Source organism: Medicago truncatula, chromosome 1 (genome assembly GCF_003473485.1).
Source record: "Medicago truncatula cultivar Jemalong A17 chromosome 1, MtrunA17r5.0-ANR, whole genome shotgun sequence".
Lineage (NCBI taxonomy): Eukaryota > Viridiplantae > Streptophyta > Magnoliopsida > Fabales > Fabaceae > Medicago > Medicago truncatula.
In genome coordinates this window covers 38,232,100-38,249,410 of record NC_053042.1, presented here as the reverse complement: position 1 = coordinate 38,249,410, position 17,311 = coordinate 38,232,100, and the positions used below count along the sequence as shown (strand labels likewise).

The window sequence follows — 17,311 nt, the reverse complement described above, 5'->3', positions numbered from 1 at the left end:
TTTAGTGTTTCTGATGTAACTTGATTTTTCTCTTTGCTTCTCTCGAGCACACCTTGTGCGGGGCAAGTAAAGATGCTTAGTTATTGAAACTCCATTTTAGCTTCTTTTAAAAAAATCCATAAACTTCTTTTAAATAGGTCCCACATGTACATGCCATATATTTATATTTTTTTAAATAAATGTACCTATAAAAGACTTAATGACTCTAATGGTACTAAATTAAAAAGAGTCTTTAAATAGGCCCACTAATATGTACTTTAACATGTGCATTGATAAAATAAATAAACAGAAATTGAAAAGAGAAAGAATATCGTAAACTTAAGATGATATGACCAACTTTTTATACTTTATTTTTTATTTTAACCGTGGGACTCGCTAATTGCGTAAGAGCGAGGGTCATTATATAATTGCTAGTAACTAATAGTTAACCACTTTTTTCGACAACCTTATAACAACCATTGATCTTCAAACTTCATATCCTTGATCTTTCACGTGATGTTTTGATTTGTCGATTTACATTATTTTTCACTATACAAAATACTCAAAACACCTATGAAGTTGCGTGATTTAGAATAGAAGTGAATTACAACGACTCGAATGAAAACAATATAATATGTTCTTCAAACCATTAACAACTCCTCTAAATTACATCTTATTTGCCTTCAAATGCAAATAAAACTAATAAAAACATAACCTAAAATACTATATGATACTTTGTCATCATTTACTCTCTCGTTCATTGAATAATTATGTTACATACCAAATACATCAGTTATTCAATAAATTTTAAAATTAACTTTGTTTATAATATTAAACGGAGAGAGTATACAATGTATGTAATTTATTGTTTTTTCACTTTTTTTGTGACTTGATCGCTATGTATTTTTGAGATCCTTATTGGCACACCTTATGCTATTAAGGATAATCTGTTGTTCGTAACATATCTCATTTTGACTTATTATCATGTAGTATATTGTGCGAATTCTAGAAATAGTGATTGCGGTGAACCTAATCGATCAATCAAGATTAGACGGTCCTGATTTAAGCTATCTATTTTATCTATTATTATTATTATTATTATTATCTATTACAAAATAAAAATTAAATCTGTTTTACGCATATTTACACCTCTAAACCCTACTCCTCTCTCTCTCTCCGGCAATGGCCACCAGGTACGCATGTTTACACCTTCTCTCTCGATTTTCGCCACAACCCATTTTTCCTTATCAAAAGGGTATGCTAAAAATCGATGCTTTAATCTCTATGCAGACGTTTACGTGCATTAAAGCGATGGATGAAGTCCAATGGATTCGAATGGAGCAGCGCATTGCAATTTGTGGACACCCCAGAAGAAGGAATATCCGTTAAAGCATTGTGTGAAATCAATGCAGGTGATGTGGTTGCGAAAATGCCAAAGAAAGCTTGTCTTACAATCAAGACTAGTGGTGCTTGTGAGATTATTGAGAATGCTTGTTTGGGTGGTTATTTGGGTTTAGCTGTTGCTATTATGTATGAGAGGAGTTTGGCTGAGGAGTCTCCTTGGGAGGGTTATCTTCAGCTTTTGCCTCAGCAGGAATGTTTGCCTTTGGTTTGGAGTGTTGAAGAAGTGGACCAGCTTTTGTGTGGTACTGAGCTTCATCAGGTATATTTATTCTTATGCATTATTGAGATGAAATCAATATGAGAGATTTAAATTTGGACTACTGGAACTATGACAATGTAATAGGGCTGTGTTTGTTGATTGCGGGTAAAGGGTTGTTTGTATTGGATTATTCGAGCTTATTTAGTATTTACTGACACAAACATTTGTGAGACTGGTTTAGAGAGCTTACGGAAACAGGTTATGACATTTCCATAAGCTGTTTTCAGCTTATTTCAATAAGCTGTACATGATAAGTTACGAAAACAACATATAATGTATATGCAAACAGTTTGACTTTATTGTATCTTTTGTTTTAGAAATAGCTTATGCTTAAGCACTTCTATGATAAGCGTTATGGCACTGTAAGTGTTTAATGAAGCTGTTTATCCAAACAGACTAAAAGTTTTCTTTGCTGCAATATACTTGGGTGAAAATGGCTAGAGAATCCTGCTTGTTTTTTGATTGAATTTTTGCTGGTTAGTTTGTCTTCAGGTTTCGTTTATTGCCTTGTATTTCATTTGACTTTTGCATTCTAGAATCGCTGTGAAGCTTTCGTATCTTGAATAATGTCAAATGACTTTTTAGTTTACTTATTGCTTTTCATTTGCTATGCCTGGGGTTCACTGAAACGTGAATTATAATTTATTTATTTCACAATGATGTCCATTGAAAGGGAGTTTCAAAATTTCAGAAGAGAGACAAGGGTTCATATTAATTAGTTTATGATGCTGGTTGCTTTTGAGTGGCATAAACTTTAAGTTATACGATATTTTCATGACTGTTGGTACTCAACAGATATAGTGAGATGCAAAAATGTGTGCTTTTCCTTTCATGAACATTTTCTGATCTCTTACAATTGTAGGCAGACAGTGCAAGAAGATAAAGCTCTTGTCTATGAGGACTGGAGAGAGAATATTCTACCCCTGTTGGATTCAGAACCTTCAAAGCTTAACCCAGCATTCTTTGGTGTGGAACAGTACTTTGCAGCCAAAAGTCTTATTTCTTCTCGATCTTTCGAGATAGATGATTACCATGGTTTTGGCATGGTTCCCCTGGCAGATCTGTAAGTGAAGCCTCTGGTGATTACTATGGTTCTCTTTTCTCACATAATATTACCCAGTCATTTGCTAGTTATTACTTTTTCAATTTTGTCTTACCATTGTTATTGTTGAAAACACTAAACCGTAGATGAACTCAAGTCATTAAGATGTTCATTTCAATCACTCTGTTTCTAAGACTAACTTTGTAAAATTCTACAAAGTTAGTGTAGGCACAAGCCTACATACCTTTGTAGGTAGATCCGTCCCTGCGTCTAAGTAAATATACACATCCAACCGTTCATTTCCAGACGCAATGTGAAACTCTAATGCAACTTTGCGATACATTCTTTGGATCATGTAAGAAACGTGAAAGGGTTAAGAGTGCTCATGTATAGTGCATAGTTGGCTGTTATAAAAAGCATGAAGTTATTCTCAAAAGCTTAGCTTTTAGGAGAAAAAATGCTTATAACTTTTACAAAAACCAGGAGAAGATTTCCTAAAATAAAACTATATACATGCCAACAGTTTAACTATACCAGAATGAATATTGCCAGCTGATTGCCTTATGATGCACTCATCTATATATTTTGCTTGTGATGTATAATCACTTTAGTCATATTTAAGGGCTTTTGCCCATATTCATTAATCTCATAAAAACTCATTAAAGTGTTAAATGTTTTTTTTTTTTTTAAAAAAAAAAAAAAAACCGCAAAGATTGATTTTTACCAACATTTTGATAAAAAAAAATTGGGTACATAAAAGTTTAGATTATGGAAGATGTGAATTTCTTTTCCCAACCGCTACACTTCTAGAGGTCCTTGTTTGGATTTTAGAAACCAAACGTGTAAAAAAGATTCTAAAAATCTTCCATTTTTTACACGTTCGGATTCTAAAATCCGGATAAACCAGAGGTCCTTGTTTATATATTATTAGATTGTCAAAGGTCAACCAATCAATGTAGCTTGATAATCAACTTCAATACGTTCTAAAACTATGCTAACTACTGGTGTATACTATTTTGTTGGAATTTTAAGTGTTTGTATTCTAGGGATTTCAAGAAAAAGGTTATGGAAGTGAAAAACTGTTAGCTTGCAATTAGTTATCTTGGTGGTTTACATGGAAGAATCAAGAAAGTCTTGTATGAGGATTTTGTGGTTTAATGCATACTTCAAAATTTATTGTATCTGGAAGGTAATGGTACATGTGGTTTGTATAGGATTAAAAAAACTGCAATGGTGCATCAATATCTTGTAATATTCTAATTCAATCTGACAGAGTAATACTAAAAATAATTCGGGGAGATTAAGGGTTTGTGATTGCTACATACCAACAATTAAGAACAAAAGAATAGAAAAAAAAATCGAAAAAACAAGCAGGAACCTTTTATTGCCGAATCAAAACTGAACAGAAATCGAGAATAGAATTCTCCCCAAGGATTTCCTCTTCGCAAAAGATTTCTCTTTTCACACAAAAGTTACGTCATTACAGAATAAATCCTCTATTTTGATTTCCCCCTATTTATATCCCCTCTAACTGACTAATATACTACATAACAGACTAACTGTTACCTTATTCTGCCCTACTGATTTATTCTAACAGTGGTCTATATATTTTTTTCTAATAATGTCGCCTATAACACCGTCTTCTCCAGATTCAATCATAAAACTGGTGCGGAAGATGTGCATTTCACCGCATTGTCTTCTAACAACGAATCTGAGGATGACACTGATGATGAAATTGTTGATGAAGAAGCATTAGCTCAAAATTCCTCTATGGATAAAACTGAGAAAGGTGTTGATAGCGACATGGAGTATTCTTCAATTACTGAAGATGATACTTCAATGCTGGAGATGGTTATGATAAAAGATGTTAGCAGTGGAGCCGAGGTAAGAAAATTCCTTTCATCTATGTGTTTTTTTGTTTTTTAACTTCCACTCGAAAGTGATGATCAGTGTTGTGTAATTTCATAGAAATAAACCTCAGATAGCATATATGTATTTGTTTATTTATATCCATTTTATAGTTTTTAAATGTTCAATGATCTCCAATAGTCACTCTTCTACTCTTGATAAAATATATTATAGTTTTCTTTGACATGGAAACCTCTTATTCTTCCATTTGATACAGGTATTTAATACTTATGGGATATTGGGTAATGCCGCTTTGCTACATAGATATGGATTTACTGAGCAAGATAACACCTATGATATCGTGAACATTGATTTGGAACTAGTACTTCAATGGTGTTCTTCTTTGTTCTCTAACCGCCGCAGCAGATCAAGAGTCTCCCTTTGGAGAAGGTTAGGCTATTCCAGTGACACCGAAAACTCTGAATATTTCGAGATATCATTTGATGGAGAACCACAGATGGAACTCCTTATTTTATTATACATCATATTTTTACCAGATGATGTTTACCATAAATTAGACTTATCAGTAGCTGTTGCTGAGAATTTTCATGAATCAAGTGAAAAAACCACTTTTTTGAATGATAATATCTTTCTAAAGAAGCTGTCTAACATGAGCAAGAAAACTTTGATGACCAAAGAAGTTTGTGATGCTTTGTTGTCACTGGCTGATATGAGGGAGAGTCTCTATGGTTTGAAATCACTAGAAGATGATATTGAGGCATTGAAAAGGTCTAGTTTTGTTAGAGATAGAAAGCTGTATCATTCTTCGGTTCTGCGTATCAGTGAAAGGAAGATTCTTCAAAAACTCAGAAATTATGCTTCAAAGTCGTGTAAGATTACTAATCTTAGCTCTGCCGGGAAGAAGTTGAAAAGGACAACAAAGAGGGAGAGTTGATTTTCTAAGATTATCTTTTAGTTTTTTTTCTTCTTAATGGGATGCTGTAACATTTATGATTTATTTATACATTGGTGCATTGATTCACTAGTCTATGAAAAGTAGCAAAGCTGCATCTCATATTTCCTGTACTGTTTGAATTTTGATCAGCAAGCTAAAACCATTTATTGTTTCGTTATGTTTTAAGGAGGGATTTGCCATTATATTTACATTCTTGTATGCTCTTGTTTGGTATATTTTATTCTTGTACTTGATAATAATGATCAAGTTCAATGTTTTTTTTTGTTCTAGTTCACTCAGCATTATGGTATCAAAAGAAAATAAGCATTATGAGGATGCAATTCACTGTGAAGATGTTTGCATCTTTAGGTTTGAGTCTGGTTTTCTTAAACAAAGAATCCATGACTTAGAAGATGCAAGCTTGCCTTCTCAAGATTTTTTAGTTTTCAATAATATTGACAGCTTTTTTTTTACACTAATAATATTGCCAGTTTTTTTTGTTGACAATCTTTGCAATAACATTCACAACATTGGTTCTTATTTATTTAAGGTCGTCCTAACAAGTAAAACTATAGATGCAAAATATAAAAAAATTACATTGAAAATAACAATTTTTAAATTTCTAAAAAAATTGAATACACCATTTTTTAACATAAAATTTCTAGTTTTATTTTCTTGACCAATGTTCCATCTTCCATGGTAGTACTACTTATTAGCAATTTCCTTTATTTAATGGAGTAATAGTTTCTCTAATTTTTATAATGACAAATAGAAAAATTATCTTGGCATGTTACTTGGTCACATTTCATATTAGGCCGAATAGCTAATCAATGATGTCAAAACTCAACTACTATAGGTCATTCGATTCAGTTGTCAATGAAGATGGCCTTAGTAATAATTTTTACTGACTAATACGTCTTTTATAAAAATGACTTAAAAATTAAAAAAATTGGTATCTGGGCCAATCGAACCTTGTTGCAGTTGGCATTGATCTGAGTCAATTCAAAACTGGAATAGTATTTTCATTTATATACAATATTGAAATTGAAATGACTCTACTATTGGTGTTAAAGTCTAAAGAATATGTAGTATAAACAATAACGAGATTTATTATAGGATAATGGAAGTTTCTAAATGGAATATATCATGTCTTTGAATATTAGAATTGGACAAGGAAAATGGCCAATAAAGAAAAAGAACGAATCACAAAAGAGTTTGGTCAAAGTCCACATTTATATACGCGTAAGATTTGAGATAATGCAAAAAAGTCTATTCTGTCACCATACCACTTTTATTTTATTCCCTTCTACTCTAAAAAACTATATAAAATTGAATTCCATATTAAGATTATATGAATATCATAACACTAAGGAACGAAAATACAAGAGAAATAGTGAATTCAATAAGCAAAAATATACAAAAAATGGCATTGAAGGAAACGTTCTACATATCACATGGATCACCAACACTAGCCATAGATGAAACAATTCCTGCATGGAAATTCTTGACATCATGGAAAGAGGTGTTTCCTGAGAGACCATCTGCCATTCTTGTTATCTCTGGTCATTGGGACACTTCTGTTCCAACTGTCAACGTTGTTAATCACAATGAAACCATCCATGATTTCGGTGGTTTTCCTAGGAGCATGTACAAGGTTTGTTTGTTTCTATGTACTTTTGCAGTATGTCTCATGTCAATGATTTCAATTATATTTATACTTTATGATATCAATTTTAAATTATATCTTGAAATTTGAGTGGATAATTTATGATAGAACATTGTGATGTCGTTTGATCTATGTAGTCGATCCCACTTAATGGAATAAAGCTTGGTTGCACGCTCGCAGAGAATCCAACTCCGTTTGAGAACCGAAAAATTAAGAAAATTGTAGCAATAGGTTGGATAAACAAACATTGAGGTTGTAAATTGTAATAATATGCATACATTACACATATTATAGGTTGGTTGAATTTCAAATTTTCGATTGAATCATAACTAATCTTGGTAAACAAAGTTGGCCTAATTGTTTAAGTCAGAATCCGAACTTTGGTTCCACCGAATGAATGGACTCTAGTTTAGGTATCGTTTGTTTTTGGTTACTTAAGCTGATCCTAAGTATCAATTGAAGAGCTAATAATTCTAATTTGATGTTGTTCCAATCTCTCCACAATGGTCAATTTTTGTTTTCTATCTATCTGTTTGAACCTGTTCCTTTATTTGCAGCTCAAGTATCCAGCACCAGGGGCTCCAAAGTTAGCAAAGAGGGTGAAGGAACTGATCGAAGCATCCGGGTTGAGTCGAGTCGACGAAGATAAAAAGCGTGGTCTTGATCATGGAACATGGGTGCCTCTCATGTTGATGTATCCAGAGGCTGATATACCAGTATGTCAACTTTCTGTTTCATCAAATAGAAATGGCACTTACCATTATAACTTAGGAAAAGCAATAGCTCCTCTTAAAGATGAGGGTGTTCTAATAATCGGATCCGGAAGTGCCACTCATAATATGAGAGCAATTGGTCCTCGTGAAAGCCCTCCTCCTCCCTGGGCTCTGGCATTCGATTCCTGGTTAAAAGAATCTCTCGTCGAAGGAAGGTATGTGTCGTGTTGCCTTCTTTATTTCACGTCGCATTAATAACCATGTTGCCAAATAGCAAGTATAGTTTAGTGGAATTTGAACAGACTACTATTGTTCTATGATACGCGATTTGGTACAAAATGTTGTCAAATTGCAGCTAGTGGTGCTATAGCGCTGTAGCGTATTTGTGCAATTTATTAGTTGTACATTTTCTAATACAAGTGCTCAATGTTGCAGATACGAGGACATAAACCACTACGAAGAGAAGGCACCATATGCAAAAGTGGCTCATCCATGGCCTGATCATTTCTTCCCATTGCATGTGGCTATGGGAGCCGCTGGTGAGAATTCAAAGGCCAAAGTTATTCATGAGAGTTGGGATGGTGGTGCTTTTTCTTATGCTTCTTTTGGTTTCACAGCAGCTTCTAGTTGATATATCACATTGCTTCCATGTTCTGTTGTATCTTATGTAATAATCAAATAATGTAGTGATATTTTATGATCTAATTTAAAAATACATGTATGTGCCTGAATTTTATTAATTTTACCAAAATTTTCACATGTACCTGCAATTGCTCATTGAAACATTAAATGATAACATTTTCTGTTTCAAAAGTGTTTTTAGAAGTCTATCTAATCTAACTCGAAGAAATTGCAGTTTAGCCAAATACAAGAAGTGTCGATCGGATTATCCCACAGTATCACATGAAATCTCCATTTCAGTAGGGTTTGTATTGAACTCTACAATAGGGTCACTGTCCTTCTGTTAACATTGAATAATTGATAATAAGCAATTGAAAATTGAGTTATTGTTGAGTGTTCTTAATTATGTATGTGGCCACAAACAAGATGTTGGTCTTCTTGTAGTGTTGTAACTAGAGGTCATTCCAATCCTCCTTCCATAAGCTGGGATTGGAGCCAGAAAAAGTTGATATTGTAAATTGTAATGACAAAAAAACCTGGATAATGACCTAAATGCAGGGGAATTTCAATTTTTTTGAATTTAGTGAAGCCAAAACATGACATATAACAGATATAATGACTTATATGATATAATATTGTATATATCTCCACCCAATATAAACAAGTTATTAGGGGTGTTGCATCAAATGGCCACATAAAGAGGTCTTGCTATCAGCAACCTATAATTGACACTTGTGCATAGTGGTTAATCATTGATGTTGCAGTAATAATATGATAAATGACAATTAGCAGCTTCTTCTTGCTCATGTTGATTACTGTTATAAAACAGCTACATATTTGTCTAAAAGCATTGAATCATATGCACTATTTTATGATTATGAATTATCATGCGTGTAACTTACAAAGTGTTAGGAGTGAAAATCTACTTATTAGTATACCTACATTAAGGTTTGCTTTCTTCAAATATATTTCATTGTCATATGAATGTCATCATTTAGTAGCAGAAAGTGAACATAATTAACTTCTTACTTTGCATTTGTAGGATAAACTATACTATTTCTTTAGTAACACAAATTGATTGATTTGGAGTAAAGGCTTACATATGTCCATTCATATCATATTAATGTATTCAACATTGTACACTAATGGGGGATATATCCTAATATAGACCCCTCTTTTTTAAAAAAAATCTTAACATATATCCATTTTAGTCAAATAAACAAAATAACAAGTTTAGTTATAACTTATGAAAACATGTCCTTTCTAACTTTCTATAATCGGTGGGTATGACTCATAGTTTACTGATAAGTTGGCAGGTCGCTCCAGGAGAGCGAGGGATAATCTTGTAAACTGGATCGTAGTATTTAAATACAAGTTGTACTTTGTAAACCCTAAGCTTGAATAATAGAAGGGTACTACAGTCGTTGTGCAGTCAGAGATGTAGACTAGTAGGCACAATTGGACAGATCCGTGATCAAATATCGCGTGTTATCTAATTACATTTTTCTCATATTTTTACTTTTGAACCATTGTAGTGTAGCTGTTCTAACAACAACAAAAAATAATCTCTAGACATATGGTCCGGTCATCCTAAAGTAAATTGTATTATACTTTTGGAACGTTGGTATGCCAATGAGTAGTAGGGACAACCACCAAATCTAGGACAGTCCAACCCTCTCAAGACTCAAAGTAATGCACTCATTGCAAAGCAATATATTGGACAGTCTTTTCTTCTAAGTGGACAGTTCTCCACAACTATTCTTCTTGCTTAATCTTTTGTTCTTACCTTATTATTGTTTGGTAATCCTTTTATTAATTTAATCTAAACACTTTTAAAAAAGACACCTATTTTTAATTAGTGTTTAACAGTGTATGTGAAGCAAAGCAATATCAATGCACTTTAAACTTTTCAATTGTATCTAATGATCTTTCTGATTTCTTTATTCATTGTAATTAAGGACTCTAATCTCACTCGTACACTTTTACACATAGAGACAACATATAAGATCTGAGCCATAAACTCTGAGCCTATGAAGCACAAACACTTTTTGGATTTGACGTGTCTCGGTATATTGGACACGTGTCGTATCCGACACCAACACGACACCGACACATATAATTACACTGAATTATGTGATTTTCTCAATTATTAGCGGTGTCAGTGTCCATGTTGTGTCCATGTTCGTATCCGTGCTTCGTATCTGTAATTTTCTAGCTAAGTAATCAATAAAATAGTATTTTGGACAAACTTTGCCTACCCTCTTTTATCCTCATGAATATTATATATATATATAGTATACAATGCCATTTGTTGCTTCACTTGCAAAGTTTACAATCAAAACTTTGCATGCTTGTTTTGTTCCATCATCTTTATAAATAGAAGGTTTAATTTTTCTGTGTTCATTATCACATGATCACAGTCATTCATTTTTAGAAGCTTTCAAAGACATGGAGAAAAAGATAGTAGTGAAATATAAAGAGTGTCTCAAGAACCATGCAGCTACAATTGGTGGCAATGCAATTGATGGATGTGGTGAATTCATGCCAAGTGGAGAAAATGACACACTTGAAGCTCTCAAATGTTGTGCTTGCAATTGCCATAGAAACTTCCACAGAAAAGAAATAGAGTCTGATTTCAATAGCCCTTCTCAACATTATGCTAATCTTTCACTGATTCCTGATCATAACATTAATGCACCTTTCTTGGCTCATTTTTCTCCAAACAACAAAAGTGAATCAACTAGTCCTTCTGATCAGTCTTATTATGAGAAAGATTTTATTAAGGATGTGGAAAATCGAACCGAAAAGATGATACTTAAGAAGAGGTCTAGAACTAAGTTCAGTAAAGAACAGAAGGAGAAGATGTTGTGCTTTGCAGAAAAGGCAGAGTGGAGGATTCAGAAGCTAGAGGAATCTGTGGTGCAGAAGTTTTGTCAAGAGATTGGAATCAAAAGAAGAATCCTCAAAGTGTGGATGCATAATAACAAGAACACTTTTGCCAAGAGAAATCTTTCTACAAGCTAGATATAATGTAGAATGAGGTCCTAATTTTTTTATTTTTTTTTTATTTTGTTTCATTTATTTTACTTTGAAGGGATTTATGTATTTGAATATTTTTGTTGGGTCATGTGTTTGATCATTCTTTGTTTAATTTTAGAGAGTATGGTGTTATATGGTTTAGAGGATTTGATGTATCCAACTTTATGGTTACAAAATTGTGGGTTATGTTAATGTTATATACATGATTTAGTTGTCTTGGCTCTTATGTTTCTTCAGAATCTTATCAATTGAGCGAGAAAATTTGTTTAGGACTATATGCAGGGAGCGGTTATGGTTTTATGCACCGTGCATAAATCCTAACATAATTGCTTCCTACACCTCCAAAGGAAACAAAACAAAACGAACCAAAACTGAATCATGACCGTCGTTCATCATCATCACCACTGGAATCTTCAATCTCATCATCAACACCGTCGTTCATCATCATCATCACCGTACCGGAATGCCAAAACCATTTTGCTGTGGAAAACCATTAGATGTACTTAATGGTTTCCAGCAGCTGTACTCCAAAACCATTAGATGTACTTAATAGTTTCCAGCAGTTTCCCAGCCATAAATCTCAGCCCATGGGTGCGGAAATTCGTGCAGTTATGGTGAAAATCACGAACCTGAATCCACAGTTCCACCTCCAAACACAGAACCATCACAACCCACTTCAGAACTTCCCAAGAACACGAAGAAGAAGCTAGCGAGACAACAGAGATGGGAAGCAAAGAAAGCAGAGAAGAAAGCGGCGGCGAAGGAGCAGAAGAAGAAGGAAACCGAACGGAAACGAAAGGAATGGGAACAAAGTTAAAACCTAGATCTACACTGTTTGGTTGTTTATCTCTGAAAACCGAGTCTGAATTTGGATTATAGAACGAAAAGGATTTTTAAAAGTGATTTTTTTTGGAAATTGGAGCCATTTCCTACTACTCCAGCGGCGGCGCCGCTGCCCTAGGGCGGCCGGCCACCGCACCGGAGGTGTGTAGAAGATGAAGCTTCATCCCAGATCGGTTTCTTAGAGAGAGAGAGAGAGAGAGAGAGTGAGAGAAAATCTGTTTTTCAAAAGAGTAGAGAGAGAAATGACAAACACAAAATGAAAGAAATCTGATGGTTGTGAAGTGTTTATGCACGGTGCATAAGAAAATGGCTTATGCACCATAATTTTTGCCCTATATGCACCGACATTTCTGAATAAAGACATATCTAGCATAGTTATGATACAAACACGAAACCAACATATCTGTTATATTTAATCAATTCAATTTTCTCAAATTATTATCAATATTTCAAGCACTAATCATGAATCATAATGTACTTTGATCGATGTGGGGAGCGTGCGCAGAAAGTAATCAGCTTTTGAAATTTGAACCTTGTGTATAGTATTGAATGTAGATAGAACCAGAAAGATTAATGTCTAGCTTAGAGCTTAGGATGCCAATCTATGAGGAGATTAAAATACAATTACTAATTAGGTCTTAATTATGATATCATAGGCACTTATTGATGTTTCCACGGTCCTTATGTTTGAAAAGCACACAGCAATTGATGCCTAATAGAGTAGCTAGTGCACTTGCTTGGCGGCTAATCTTGATTTCCCTCTCTAGTTTTCGGCATAAGATGATATTGATTGATGTTAAAGTGAATTAGTTCGTGGTAGCAATATCGAATAATTATATTGTAGAGTTAGGCCCATTTAGGTTGCTCCTCGCAAGATTTCATGTTTTTAAAAAATAAAATTATATTGCAATTATCCTTGAAAGAAATGATACAAATCCACTTAGGAAAGACTTGTAAGAAATGTATGTGCTTCGTTGGTTTGTTTACCAACCCTGAAAGAATTGTGACTCTTTTCTTTGTCGGATGTAAACCAATTTCGATCTTAGCCGATCTCAGGTTGACCGTCTCTTCGGCTCCCTTCTAGTGCACTAACTTATTGGAGGCTTTCTCAATCGAAAATGGAAAGAGTCAAGATTAACCAATCTAAATTGATCCAAAACAAAACCGCAAACCCATAAAAAAAAAATCAAAAACCGCAAAAAAAATAAAATATTTTTGGATGTGTTTGAATTTATTTTGTAAAAACCGCTCAGATTGGATTAAATTTCGGATCACCTTTACAAAACTAAATTAAACGAACTAAACCGTAAAAGTAAATTTTATACTTATTTATTCTTTTATTATTAGTATATATTGCATTAATCTATTTTTTTTTTGTTTTAAATCTTATATACTGCATTAATTTAATCTATATAATTACAACTTCATATGTTTCAAACTTAATCAATATTTTAAATTATATTTGCATAAAATCTATTATTCTGCAGTGTATGAGTAATATTAATATTAATAAAAAAAAAAATCTTATGTTGCATTTCGGATATCCAAAAATCAATCTAAATTAAATTGCATATATTTAGATCGATTTTTTTCAAAATAGTCATCCAAACTTAATAAAACAACATGTGATTTTTATTTTGATTTTGACGATTTTTTGCCTCAAAATCGCACCGCGAACACCCCTAATTTTATATACTAATATTTGTATTTATATGTTAGTAAATTGTTTTGATCAAAGTTAAGTTATGTGAATAATATACATATATATTTTGCCTCAAAATCAATCCAAATCGCACCGCGAACATCTCTAGTCCTATATATTAACATTTGTATTTATATGTTGGTAAAAAAATATGATTAAAGTAAGTTGGACGAATAATATACATAGTTAAACTGTGTCAATTAATATGAAACGTGAGGAGTAATATAATATGGAATAATATTCAAATAACCTTTATATTAAAAAGGACATATTTTTTATATATAAAGAAGACATATATTTTAAAAGTGAAAAACAAAGATGAAACACAGCCAATATGTGATGCTTATAATATATATTGATAAGAAATATTACCACTATAATATTACAGAAAATACTTCCCACCCAACATAAACAATTTAGAGCAAACAATACACACACACACACGTTTAGTTTACATTATATATATCACATGCTTATAATATTATTTTTAGCTAACTAATAACAAGCTTGAAGAGTTTGAGTTTTCAAAATTACAAAACCATAACAAAATGATTAGTTTATTTTGCGGCAATTTGATCTCACTTCACCATTGGAACCTTGTTTAATATCAAGCAAACCCATCTTCACCATAGCTTGTTGAAAATCTAGGAAGAACATGGCTTGGTTCATTGCATAAGCATTCACAATGTTCCTTGTTCTAGGGCTAGAGTAGAGTGTTTGATCTGAAAACAAAACACCATTTTTCCTCAACAAAGCGTTGAAGTAAACATTGTCAAAATCGTTCCTTGTTGCATCGAATGGTTGTTCTGCATTGTCACCAGAAGTACATGTTCTTGATAGTGTCCTGGCAAATTCTGTATCCAAAGCTGGATCCACTTGGCTCAATCTGTTCTTGAATGAAGAACACCTTGCCACTCCTAGTGTATGTGCCCCTGCATATAATATACAATTCAGGACCTCAATATAATACATCGACTTTTTTTGACTCATTTTTGTTTATAATTACAAACGGAGTATATAGTTAGTATGTTGTTACCGGAGAGAGCGACCATCTCTTGTGCAGAAAAACCATGTTGACCAAACTGCGTGATGAGCTCGGATGCATTAAAAGACGGGGATGGCAAATTTCTAGTGTCCTCTATTTTTGATCTTCTTCCATCCTTTCTACCTTTAGGTATGTTATAGACCGGACCTCCAGCCTGCAATATTCAATGTTTCATTTGTTTATGAAAATCAATTTCATGTTCAAGCCAAATTTTATATCAATCAATCACATGACACTTGCCAGGCAGACATGGCGTTATAGTTATCAAGGACTAAAATTTGAACAATTTATTTTGTAGGAACTAAAAACGAAACTGTATATATTTGTAGAGACGAAAAATATATTTAATCCATTAAGACAAGTAATTATATATCTTACGTAGAAAACTGCTTCGGTGGCAGCCATAGCAAGAATATCAGCACATGAAACCACGCCAGGGCATCGGTTTTCAAGCTCGTCTTTGATATCATCAATGACTTCATATCCTCTTAGGCTCAAATTTGCTGGTGAATCCTTTTCTGCTGTATTATCCTTAGTGGAATCAAGCAGAATTGACCCATCACATCCCTAGTGGACAAAAATAAACAAATATTAATGTCACATATGTTAACGTGAATAAACTATATAATGTAGAAAATGGAAGCAATACATTGATAAAGTTTGTTTGTCCTATAGTTGTAGTTGATTGATGACATAATATTGCACGACACCACATACGGTGGACATTTTTGCGACAATAAATAGTTGAGCAACCACTGACGTCGTATTGACATGGCTACTCACGTTCTAAGAAATTAATGATATTAACAATATTTGAAAGATGAATGATACTTTGCACTTTATGATATGAATATATGTTTATAAGTGCAGACCTAATCGTCCCTTTGAGCTTAGTTCAGTTGATAAAGACAGTGCATAACATATGCAAGGTCTGAGGTTTGAACCCTGGACACCAAAAAAAAAAGTGCAGACCTAATCTTCACTCAATTAAACCTAATCCAAAATTATAAGATGGCATCAGATCTATCAAAAATTTATCAAAACTTGCATTACAACTAATTTGAATGTATACTATAAAACATTAATTTCCAAGTGGACCATGCATGTACGCATGCAACATCATCATGCATCCACCATGTGTTTGAGTGTCTCATGCTAGAATGTAGAGAGAGAGGGAGAGAAAGAGAGAGAACCTGTATGAAGCAGTCATGGAAGTGCATTCTTATAAGAGCAGCTGCAAGGGTGGGATCATTGTCCAAAGCTCTATTCACTATGTTCTTAACAACTGGTTCAACAAAAGGGCAACTCATCAAATAGTAGTTCATGTTTAACCCTCCCCCGAATCCGAACCCGAATTGGCATGTAATCACCTCTATTAGCATAAAAAATGTCATCAATTTAACCATTACCATTTTCAATGACTTCATAGATGATGTATACATCATCTTCAAACAATTAAGGGTATTTATTAAGGAATATAAAGTTTGGTTTATGAGACCTAAGAACTTAGAACTTGTATATATAGTGGGGAATAGTTGGCAAAATGCAAGAAAGTGGTGAGACGGTACTATATATTATGAATAAAAATGTAAATGATTGTAAAAGGAGCTGACCAAAAAATAAAAATAGAAATTATTAAAAAAAGAAGTTTGAGATAGTGGTGTATACTTTATCTATTGGCCATGCACTATAAATATAATTTCTTTTCGAGTCTTACCTAATCACACTAGCTAGTCAATAATCAATGTGGTTTGAATTAATTATAGTAAAACTGATTAAATAAATGTCTGATTGCATGAAAGTTGACACGTAAGAAATTTCACCTTGGATGATTGTCGAATATGTATTTGCCAGATCAATTAATCCATATACATTCATATATGTGTAGTTGGAATTGACTTGAATTGTGTAAAATGATGAAAAATTTGAATTTCCTTGTGGTGAAACCTAGTTAGCTAGCTAGAAGTGTAACTCTTGAGATAAGGTGGGAAGAAAGTGACCAGTAAAAAAAGAGGAGCACTGCTATTTGATCACAAGTTTTCCAACACCGTATCAGACATCTTGCAAAGTAGTTTTTGTGGTGGACATAAACTTAGGTGAGGTCAACAATTATTAAAATAAAGCAAAGTGTATCTCCCACTGTTGGGTCACCGGAAGCTCAGGGAACCATCCACATCGAGGTTAGAGCAACTGCA

The 17,311-nt window shown here is 33.3% G+C and overlaps 4 protein-coding genes across 5 annotated transcripts; 3 read left to right on the top strand and 1 right to left on the bottom strand.

The window, feature by feature from the left end:
* Positions 1-1,105: 1,105 nt before the first annotated feature.
* LOC25484512 (ribosomal lysine N-methyltransferase 3) lies at positions 1,106-5,696 on the top strand. Of its 2 annotated transcripts, XM_013613358.3 has the most exons (5): positions 1,106-1,172; positions 1,270-1,642; positions 2,509-2,705; positions 4,334-4,568; positions 4,810-5,696. In XM_013613358.3, the coding sequence occupies exons 1-5, from the start codon at positions 1,162-1,164 to the stop codon at positions 5,485-5,487; spliced, it is 1,494 nt and encodes a 497-aa protein (XP_013468812.1). In that variant the 5' UTR covers positions 1,106-1,161; the 3' UTR covers positions 5,488-5,696. The 2 variants fall into 2 exon arrangements, with proteins under 2 accessions (XP_013468812.1, XP_024637052.1); XM_024781284.2 differs by lacking the exon at positions 1,106-1,172 and having other exon boundaries at positions 1,365-1,642; positions 2,505-2,705.
* A 1,135-nt stretch (positions 5,697-6,831) lies between these two features.
* On the top strand, positions 6,832-8,629 carry LOC25484511 (extradiol ring-cleavage dioxygenase). Its single transcript, XM_013613356.3, has 3 exons — positions 6,832-7,141; positions 7,711-8,081; positions 8,302-8,629. Exons 1-3 carry the CDS (start codon positions 6,839-6,841, stop codon positions 8,495-8,497), a joined length of 870 nt encoding a protein of 289 aa, XP_013468810.2. The 5' UTR covers positions 6,832-6,838; the 3' UTR covers positions 8,498-8,629.
* A 2,182-nt stretch (positions 8,630-10,811) lies between these two features.
* LOC25484510 (zinc-finger homeodomain protein 4) lies at positions 10,812-11,702 on the top strand. Its single transcript, XM_013613355.3, has one exon. It carries the CDS (start codon positions 10,936-10,938, stop codon positions 11,509-11,511), a length of 576 nt encoding a protein of 191 aa, XP_013468809.1. The 5' UTR covers positions 10,812-10,935; the 3' UTR covers positions 11,512-11,702.
* Positions 11,703-14,392: 2,690 nt separating this feature from the next.
* LOC25484508 (peroxidase 47) lies at positions 14,393-16,645 on the bottom strand. Its single transcript, XM_013613353.3, has 4 exons — positions 16,310-16,645; positions 15,495-15,683; positions 15,108-15,270; positions 14,393-15,003 (listed from the first exon to the last, which is right to left on the bottom strand). Exons 1-4 carry the CDS (start codon positions 16,559-16,561, stop codon positions 14,624-14,626), a joined length of 984 nt encoding a protein of 327 aa, XP_013468807.1. The 5' UTR covers positions 16,562-16,645; the 3' UTR covers positions 14,393-14,623.
* Between the last annotated feature and the right edge of the window lie 666 nt (positions 16,646-17,311).